This window comes from Arachis ipaensis, chromosome B06, assembly GCF_000816755.2.
Source record: "Arachis ipaensis cultivar K30076 chromosome B06, Araip1.1, whole genome shotgun sequence".
Lineage (NCBI taxonomy): Eukaryota > Viridiplantae > Streptophyta > Magnoliopsida > Fabales > Fabaceae > Arachis > Arachis ipaensis.
This window is the reverse complement of record NC_029790.2, coordinates 87,649,310-87,659,636: the sequence shown is the minus strand read 5'-3', so window position 1 is coordinate 87,659,636 and position 10,327 is coordinate 87,649,310. Positions and strand designations below refer to the sequence as shown.

The 10,327-nt window shown below is 33.0% G+C and overlaps 1 protein-coding gene and 1 long non-coding RNA gene across 3 annotated transcripts; one reads left to right on the top strand and one right to left on the bottom strand.

Annotated features, from left to right (window-relative positions):
* Nucleotides 16–2,944, bottom strand: LOC107604638 (cytochrome b-c1 complex subunit 9). Of its 2 annotated transcripts, none has more exons than XM_016306270.2 (4): nt 2,846–2,944; nt 2,544–2,711; nt 2,175–2,222; nt 16–348 (listed from the first exon to the last, which is right to left on the bottom strand). In XM_016306270.2, exons 2-4 carry the CDS (start codon nt 2,661–2,663, stop codon nt 298–300), a joined length of 219 nt encoding a protein of 72 aa, XP_016161756.1. In that variant the 5' UTR covers nt 2,664–2,711; nt 2,846–2,944; the 3' UTR covers nt 16–297. The 2 variants fall into 2 exon arrangements, with proteins under 2 accessions (XP_016161756.1, XP_016161755.1); XM_016306269.2 differs by having other exon boundaries at nt 2,544–2,783; nt 2,846–2,873.
* Nucleotides 4,743–6,083, top strand: LOC110263386. Its single transcript, XR_002348924.1, has 2 exons — nt 4,743–4,893; nt 5,425–6,083. It is a non-coding gene; the product is annotated as an uncharacterized LOC110263386 (long non-coding RNA).

Below are 10,327 nucleotides of genomic sequence, written 5' to 3'. Positions count from 1 at the left end.
ACTGACATATTTAGACAGAAAGTACTTTCTTATTCCTAAATCTTCAAAAATTAAGATAACTCAACACTGAAGCCAAAGATTTCAATAACACAATGTTTTCTTTCCAAATTGTAGAAAAAAAAAAAATACATAGCTTTGAACTGGTTCAATGTTCTATATTTCCAGTGAGCAGTTTTAGCAAAGCACAAGACTATTAGATACTTATTAGCAAAAAAAGAAGCTACTTCCAGCTCATGATGTTCAATTCAAATTCCATGAATAATAAACCTCAAAATAGCTAAAAGATGGTCCAACAATTCACTCTTCGGATTGCCTTTGCCCTAGCACAGAAATATCTTCATATCGTTTCTGCATAAGAAAATATAATTGGTTAAAAATACTGAAAAAGTTTGACAGTAAAAGTAGCCATCACTCTATCATGAAAACCACAACTCTTAAACAATGCTTGATAATTAGATATTCACTGGCATGGATGGAATTGATGGAACAAATTTTCCATAATTATCGCTCACATACATACTACCGCTAAACTTCTGTGAAAACATAGAATAAAGGAAAACAAATGAAAATACGAAATGGGCACATGCTCCAAACATGCAACCCAAATAGTTAGCCCGCAATAAGTGCACTACACAATGATCTCCCTCATTCATTTCATTCTCCTTCTTCCCTCTCAACTAACAAGCCCCATCAACAGCACGTAAACCAAGGCAAAATTTTATGATAGCCACTTTTGACTCATCAACAATGGCATTTCTACTCGGTATTTGATCATCTTGAAAATAAAAGTTACTCCGTTTACAAAAGAACCTTAGTTGATCATTAATTATGAAAAAATGGTCTGCCTAAAAATATAATAATGGATTATGTGACCATTTTATTTATCCTCTTTTAAGAAAGAGGTAAATTATGATAGCAAGGTCAATCATGTGCGAAAGACATAGCAAATGATGAGTTTCTGTGTTCTCAAGACAAAGAAAATGTAAGGCCAAAGGGCCGCCACAGATATAGAGAAAGAGATTAGGTGAGGAGTGTATATGGGGCATGATTGAGCACATGTTTGAGGCGATGGCTAATGCCTACCAATACACTAAGCAATACATATGGATAAAGTTATTAACAAAACTTACATAATACAATTTGATACTGTTCAATGCAAGATACACGTGTCAAGATTGCATCATCTCCAAACAACATGATGAATCAATTGCAAAAGTGACAGTAAAACTGTACACAATTAATCAATATTTGTATAAATTGAATTCAATGGCAATGTGCAAACGCCATCAGGTGACATGATAAAGTAGGATAATAAAGTAGGAAACTGGAAGGTAGATAACTCAAATCCCAAATGATAAATATGCCAAGATATTAGTAAGACAAGAGAATTGAAGAACCACAAAAGCAACAAAGAACAATTAATAAGTTCTGTTTCACACAAAAACAGACCAATTATATAATTTAGAATTCAATGGCAATATCTTTGTACTGATAGGAAACACAGCAAAAAACTGACGAATTAAGCCAACAAATGCGTAGTCTCCTTATGCTTCCAGACTTCATAATAAAGGAAATCTGTCTGTTTGGTTTGTGTTTCCATTTTCTATTGTAATTTTCAGTTATTTCTGTTTTCAGAATTTTGTGAAGGAAAAAAAAAGAAAACAGGAGGTAAAAACGCAAGCCAAACACACCCTAAAACATCCTACCAGTTTTGATGCTCCTTGTCTGTTTAGATGCTGCAGAATCAACTTAAAGGCATTTAATATTTTCCCAAAAAACTTTGAAGCAATACTAGCTAATTCCAATTAGTATTTATGAATTACTGGCCTATGAAGTGTATTTGCAGAATCAGGAGATACTAATAACTTAATAACCATAGTACAAGGACAATCAAGTTTTATTCCACTGTGTAGAGCATTGGTATAGAATAGACAGTAGATGTTGCATAAGCTTAATCCATTTTAACGGATATACCATACAAAGAACTTGTTATCTTAATAAAGCCAAAACTATTAACAAGATATGTAAACATGACCTACAAAAAAAATACCCCGTCCAAGTTTCATCGTAGATCCAATATATCATCGTCACAAATAAGCAAGCAGCACATGACAAGGCATCCAAGTAAAATCAACAGATAAACCACAAGACATAACATGAGGCAGGCATATTACCCCAATATTATTGTGCTCCCAGAGCTTGTGAACTCCATAATCCACAGCCTGCAACCCAATAACAGAATCACTCAGCAATTCCAACCGAAGAAACAGATCTTAAATAAACATGGAAGAAACCAAAAACAAAAATCGGAGCTTCAAATGTGAATAAACTTGCACAATAAAAGTCATAAATTCATTCAGAAGAAAAAAAAAAACAAAAAAAAAAGAACTGAATTATCACAACAATAAATTATATAAAGTGGCAATTGAAAGATGGATTCCCTTAACCGCAAGATAAAATTCACCCTCCTACAAAGCTGGATTTCAACAATTACTATAAAGCATCGGATACTGCAACTGAAGCGAAGGAAATGAAAGAGATACCCGTTCACCAACGAAAGCGCCGGCGATGACGAAGGTGACATAGACAGAATTGCGGCGCATGAGGACCTTGTAAAGGGCTTCAAAGATGCCTCCTCCACTTCTTCGAGACGCAGATTCCATTGCTCTTGTTTGAAATCGGATTAGGGTTACGATTTTCTCTCTGCTTCTCTGCCTCGTTCAGCAATAGCGATGGAAAGGAAAAAGCGAAGATCCAAGAACCAAGGGAGGTGAGTGAATGTTTTGAAGACAACTTTTGATTTGATTTAATAATAATAATAATAATAATAATAGGGGTAAAGTACCTTATTGCCAGGTTTGGTGTTGGAGTGTTGGAGTACTCACAAACCCTAGTCAACTCAGTGACACAGGGATGGTTTGGTTAATATGATAGGATAAAATTCAATAATTGTATAAGATTTATTAAAATTTTAATTATTTACAATGTTTAGTATCATAGTGCATAAGATACGATAATAAATTATTTTAAATATTTTTTACTTGTTAAAATTAAGGCCATAGATTCTTTACTCTCACATTTTTGTAGGAGTATGATTAACCTTCATAAAAATAATTACAAAATATACTCTGTTTTTTTTTTTTTGAAAAATTTACTAATTAGATTTTAACCCCTCAAATTATTGGTTTTTAACGTTTTTTCCTTTCTCTTTTTTTGAGTACGAGAAATTAGAGTTTTTGGAGAGCATCAACGAGATTGAAGTAATTTCCTTTCGAAATAGAGTGCGGATTGAAAAACCCTAACTATGTCCTCCCCTTTCTTTTTTATTTCAGATACAGAGGCATTCAGAAAAGAGAAGCAGCTAGGGTTTTCATCCAACTTCAATCCCTGCCATTCTCATCCTCTTCCTCTGCTGCAAATTTCGTACGCCTCCGCCGTCGCCGCAACACGCCTCCGCCGCCGCCGCGCCCTGCTTCTTTTCATTCTCACATTAGAAGCATTCAGAGAAGAAAAGGCCCAATAGGATTTTCATACAATTTCAATTCCTGCATTTCTCTCTTCCTCTTCCTCTGCTGCACATCTCACTAGCATATTCTTGTCGCCGCAATACGCCGCAACCTGCGACTGCCGCCGCCGTGCAAGACGCTGCCCCGCCGCACAAGACGCTGCCCCCGCCGCGCAAGAATGCTGATAGACATTCTCAAGGATGACAGCAATTCTAACTCTGTATGTTCTCCAGTTTTTCGGCTGCATAGCAAATGCTTTGCTGATAATCTGTTTTCCTGTCTCCTTACTTTTGCAACCTTTTCCAATTAGCTCTTGTTTAAAATATGGATGATCGACTGCTGAATCTTTATTGCTGTTTTTGGTATTTTATTTATTTAAATTTTTTTGTGGCTAGTCTGATAGGATGTCCTTAAAATTTGTAGTATTTTAGGCTATCCCTGGAATTTAATAGATACCATAACTTCAGGATATCTTTTCAATATATTGTGGAATGAATTTGTCCAACACTTCCCATTATACATCCTCATGACTTACCCTTTCAGATTATTTCAGCACTTCCCTGTGTACTAATCATATTGATAGCACATAGACTGCAGAGTGATATAATAGAGTGTGACAAATTTGAGGGACAAACTACATGAAATCTAATGCCAAGTGGCTAACTAGGACCCCAATTGAATGGTGATTTTCAGGAGAAATACATTTATTTTATGATTTTAATAAACATGCATTTTTAGGGAGAAATAATTGATTGCATAAGTTCCTATTTAGGTGGGCCGCTATTTTCTTGAAAGATGCACTAATCTGTTGACAATTTTTAAGGCAAGGTTCATGAAGTCCAACATCAGAAGTTCCTTTTATGTTAAAGAGAGAGAAGTAGATGATACATTTATGTTATTATCTCTATGGCAATCAATAATGAATTGATTTGCGAATTTAAATGTCCATGATAATGTACTTTTGGTTCTCTTCTTGTAGGTTTATCTCAATATGCTTCCTAAATACTATTACCATGTAGGGTATCATGAGAATACTCTTATTACAAAATTTTTTTGGGGTACATCGAATAAAACTAAGGGATGGGAAAAAGGTACACCAAATATCTTTCTCTAGCTCTTTTTTCTTCCTTGTTTGTTAAATGGCAAAGCTATAGAAATTTCTTTATTTTCTCAATTAGGTGCGTTTTGTGGTCATGGGGAATATGTTCTGCACATAATTGATTATAGCTTTCTCAAATTTCTCTAGACTGCACTTTCTTAGAGTCTCAACACATAATTGATTATAGCTTTTTGCTAGGATTACATTTCAGAGCTCCAGAGAATCTAAGGGCCTTAGCGGAATATCCTGGATCTTTATAGCAACAGGATAGCTTATCTTCTGGAGAAGGTAATTATTAAATACACTTTTTATTTCTAATGCCAATTTTCTAAAATGTGACATAAGAAGTTTCTTTTAGAAATTATTGATTAAATTTTTCTACAGATAGGACAAATGTTTCATTTAATCTATATAGCCAACCATATCCAGGGGGAAAAAGTGTTTTGTTGGTCGCATATCTAGTGAACATATATAACTCCATCTAGTGGAAAAAAGTTTTGCTGGTCATATTTCTAATGAACCTATAACATCTTTTACATCTACAGTTTTTTGATATATTTTATAGCATGTAAATATCGCTCTTAAGAATTAGGTGAGCCTAAGCTCATTGGGCAGGATCCCTCGAACGTTTATAAAGGCTATCTCAGTCATATCCTTAAACAAAGTGAGACTTTGACAGATCTGATGAAACATAAACTCATGATTTCTGTTTTGAGTTGTTTTACAAATTCGCTACAAAGTTCTTTTTCCTGCTTTTTCTTTTTGAAAAATTCTTTTGTCTTTTATTGAGAGAATTTGGGCCTGCTTTACGTACACTAGATTCAGTCAAGGAAGGGGATGAGTTGATTCTTCCTAAAGGGTTGCTGTTGGTTGCCCATGAACCGGGCTCTATGAACACTGCACCTAGACCCCACATTAGAGGAAATACGTTGAGGGCATACTCCATTGGGGACAAAGAAGTTGATCTTTTACTTCCTGGTACTGCAAGGTATCTTCTTTGAATTAGTTGTTCTTGTGCTCTACACTCTTTTGTTACTGTAGATGATTTTTTGTTCATACGTTGAATTTTTCAGAGTTTTAAGTAGTTCTGGATTCTGACAACACAATGCACTAGGTTGAATATTGAGCGTGTGTTGATATTGTACAGAGAAGTGAATTGGAGTGGCGAGTTGGCAATATCCAGTGACTTGTTAGGATTTGGTGAGTAGATTATACGGATAGTCATGGTAAGGATTTAGGATTAGTTGAAAGTTGGCAATATCCAGTGACTTGTTAGGATTTTTACCATTTTACTTTATTTGCCCTGTGTGCTTGAACTGATTTCAGAGTTCCATCCCCATCATGGTTCCTTTCCTTCCTTCATTGTCCCCTTCCCCCCTCACACAAACACATACACACACACACATACACACACGACACAAATGAAAAAGGAAAAAGCTGTAACACTTAATAGCCTTTACACCAAATTATTATTGTGATGTCATCATGTCTTTGACATTGTAACTTCGTAGATTGTTATATTGATTGAATGAAAGATAATATTTTTTCTAGATGCGTCAAATTCATATGTTGCATTTGGCAGATGTTTCAAAATGAACTATCTTTTAGGCATCTATATTTATATTGGTAAAGAATTAATTGTGCGGAGTTACCACTGACCTATATTTTATGGACCATAATAATAATTCCAATACATAAGGCTACCATAATATTCAAAACCGAAGTCTCCTGGGTCATGTGACTGGTTTCATCGTTATTTACGGGAATATATAGGTTATGAATAATTTATATTAATCGATAAAGTAAAGGAAATTAGTAATATAGAATTGTAATATATCGAAGGATAAATTAGTGTAAAAACAAATGAAACATAGCTTAGTAATTTGTCTTTCAAAAAAAAATATTAAAAATATCTAAAAAGATAATTCCTCATTCCCAGATGTCTTCATGCTCTGCTTCCACTTGGTCCTATATTGCCAAGTATTTTCTTGTATTACAAGACATAAATCGTTGTACTCCTCTAAAACCATATCCACGGCAAGTCTCATTCGTGTGGAGTCGTTAATCTGCTTAGAGCACCAACAATATAATTCTAATTAGAAGTGTGTTGAAAAAATTATTTTAAAAATACTTTCTTATAAATATGACATGAATATTGAAGTCATCTTGTAAAGTACATTCTCTCATCCAACCGGTCACCCAAACTCCGCTATCATTCCTATGATAAAAAGTATTCAACAAATAGTTATTATATACATATAAGATATAATCTATTGAACGAGTTATGATATTTAAAAAAAATTAATATTAGACTAAAGATCTATTTTTTTGAGTGGTAGGCCAAAAGGTGTCATAGGCCAAAAAGTGGAGCAATCTACAACTTTAGACTTATCATCATAAAAAATATGATCATCTAACATCGCTTCTAAATAAGTTGCCTGTACAAGAGTGAATTCATGACAAAAAAATAAACAAGAAGAGTGAATTGTAAATGATTTAAATTGACTAAGAGTACTAGTTACAACAAATGGTTATTTAAATTGTTAAGTGATTCCAGAAGATTAAGTACTGATTTAGAACAAATAATTACCACTTTAATTGCGTCCTTTTGTGTTGTTGATGTTTTCCGACACAAGACATTCAATCCAATATGATTAGACGACGACTTGTAAAGTCAACAATAACCAAATACCAATGTAGTTCCTCACAGATAGGGATAAAAACCTGCAATAAACCTTAAACCATTATAAACACTGAAAAAATATAACAGCATATTAATGGAAAACAAATTAGTCACTTGTACCCTAACGACGTGGCTAATTTTCAGTGACATATATGTTCCAAGGAAATCAAAGATAACCTCAGCTGGTGTTTATTTGTCGCTTAAAGCATATCGCTGCATACAAAAAAAATTATTAAATGAAAATATGCCTTCAATTTAACAACTATTTTTGAATTGATAATTTAATTATACACTTTACTCGTGTGAGTACATAGCATGGTTTAGTCTAGAAAAAAGAACTTCCTTATAAATTAGTATATCCACTTAAACTATTAGACAAAAATATTAACTAATAATTTAAAAATATTATAGGGATAACTTTACTGCAAAATGTTCAGGCATGAACCAGCAAATTGGATCTTCATTCCTACGTCGAAATACACGTGTCATCATAAGTGCCACCAGGTTTATAACCTACAATATGTTAAAATTATATGTAAAACATGTTTATAGGTAAATAGAGGCTTAAAAATATAATTACAAGAAATTGTATAATGTGCATTGATCTCTATACTTACTCGTGATTCGACACATCTCTCCGGCACAAGACATCTAAATGTACTTCTATAACCTTTTTCATCTAAGATTACCAACTCTTCAGAACTGCCAAAGTCATAAAATGGTTAGTTGGGAGAATCATAGAATTTTTAAACCATTACATATTAAACATAATCATAAATCACACGTACGGATCTAATGTATCCGAAAAAATATAGGTTGCAACAGTAGCTTGAGAATCGGTTAACATCATCGAAGGAGTAGGTTCAAATGCAATAAGTGTCCACCACTGCAGTTAAAAAAATAGTTTCAAGCTTACACTAAAAAATAAAGAAAAAAAAGTAAAAGAAAGAAGACAAAAAAAATAAGGTTACCTTTGGCAGTACAGCTCCTACTCTAACATGTGGTTGTCCATTAGGTGGAGTTGTAGCTTCACGAGTAATATCTGAGTGGAATAACTTTTTGGATTGAATTGGCATGATACTAGTAAGATCACTAGTTTTTGTACTTTCCGAAGAATGCATAACTACAGTAGGATCCAATATCGAACTACTATTTGTGGAAGTTTTCTGTTGTGCCATGATCACATCAATTTTTTGGTGTAGAACATCAATGACCGATTCTAAGTTTTCTATCCTTTTTGTTATATCGTTAAACATACTCTTGACCTACATATTTTTCATTGGAATAATCTTCTACTACTCACTCAGATAGTATTTTGTCTTGTACGGTACCATATAACCCCTTTAAGATGAATATATAGCAAATTCGGTTATAAAAGATAAGATAAGATAAAAATAATACAAATTTTAAGATATTTTATTTCTATCTTTTTTTTAAAAAAATTATCTAATAAAAATAAGAAGATAAGAAGTTAAGAATAATAAGATTATATAAAATAATCTAATTTTATATTTTTTAAAAAGATAATATTTAAAATATAATATCAAATTTATTATTATTTTAATACAAGATAAAGGGATAGTAATTTATGCCGTGGAAACTTGTTAAATTTTGGATATATTTTTATTTTTAATTTAAAGTTAAATGACCAATTATTGGTTATCATATTTAAATTATTAAAAGAGAATTAGTTGTGTGAAACATAATCTAATTCCTATATATAAACACTCAAGCATAGAACACTATTAACTATTTTTACTAAAACTAAAATTACAATCTAGTAGAGCAATAGAAGAAAAAGTAGTAGACGATCACATTGGATCTTCTTCGATGGAAATTAATGAAAATTCTCCGTTGAAACAAATACTACATGCAATAGAGGTAATATATCTAACTCATGATAAATTACAATGTTAATTATATATACCAATGCAAATTTTCTTTTTTATAATGTAGTCTTTATCCAAGAGAGTTGATGAGATGGAGAAGGCAATGTAGATGGCGAAGAACTCACTTGATAAATTAAACGCCCTTCAATGTAAAAATGATGAGAAGCATGAAAAATTCGACAATACGAACCTATATGAGATGAAGAATAAATCATGTGATGATGTAACAAAAAAAAAAACTCTTGCCCCTTGCAAATAAAGTCCGAACATTATGTGTTTACGGATTTATCCGACGAGAATAAGGACGTTGAGATTTTACACAATCTGCCACCATCGTTCTACAAAGGGACACAAACATGCCTGGATGGAGAAGAAAAATCGAAGCCAAAGTCAAGGTTCGGTATTCAAAGAAATAGAAAAACTAATAGAATTGTGCAAGAACTTCCGAGTACGTTTGTAAGGCAAAAGGACAAATTGGCAAGTGTCAATAATCCACCATCTATCCAAAACATGGTGTTTGCACGACCAGCTAAAATGCCAAAAATTGAGCACAAAGGTCAACTATCAAGCAAGATGGCGGAAATTAGAGTACGCAAAGGGCCTTTAACTTTCACCATAGATAAAGCATGGTTAACGACCTCTGCAAAACAAAAAAAATGGCTTTCAAGAACACTTCTATCACAAAGGTATTTGATTTAGTTAAAAATAATTTATTGGCATAGTATTCAAATACGTATATTGTGGATAACCTTTATGTTTGTGCAGAATCTTAACTGTTCATTCAAACCACCACAAGATATGAGGTTGAGTGAGGATTTGGTCAATATGGCTATGTACATCTTTGCTGCTGATAATGATATAGCGTGAGCATTTTTTTTATCTTTTATTTTTAATTTTTGTTCTCTCTGTGGCTAACGTGTTGGCTTTGTGTTAGAGAGAATTTGGTTCATATTCATGATACAAATGTAACACCCTCACTATCAGAAGTCACGCTTCCGGCTGTGCTACTCTGATAGTAAGAAGTATTACGACTACATTACATACTAAATACTAGAATAGGAGTCGGTGACTCGATACTGTATCGCTGATTTCTTTGAAAATCGGAAATAAATACTTTATTTTAAGAAAAATATAAGCAGGCATAGATTCA

Bases quoted from the DNA above. Each gene is read 5' to 3' on its own strand.
- LOC107604638 (XM_016306270.2), bottom strand. From the start codon at position 2,663: ATGGAATCTGCGTCTCGAAGAAGTGGAGGAGGCATCTTTGAAGCCCTT. The intron at 2,223-2,543 runs GTATCTCTTTCA...ATTGGGTTGCAG, and splicing joins GCGCTTTCGTTGGTGAACGG to GCTGTGGATTATGGAGTTCA. The intron at 349-2,174 runs GTAATATGCCTG...TTTCTTATGCAG, and splicing joins GGGAGCACAATAATATTGGG to AAACGATATGAAGATATTTC.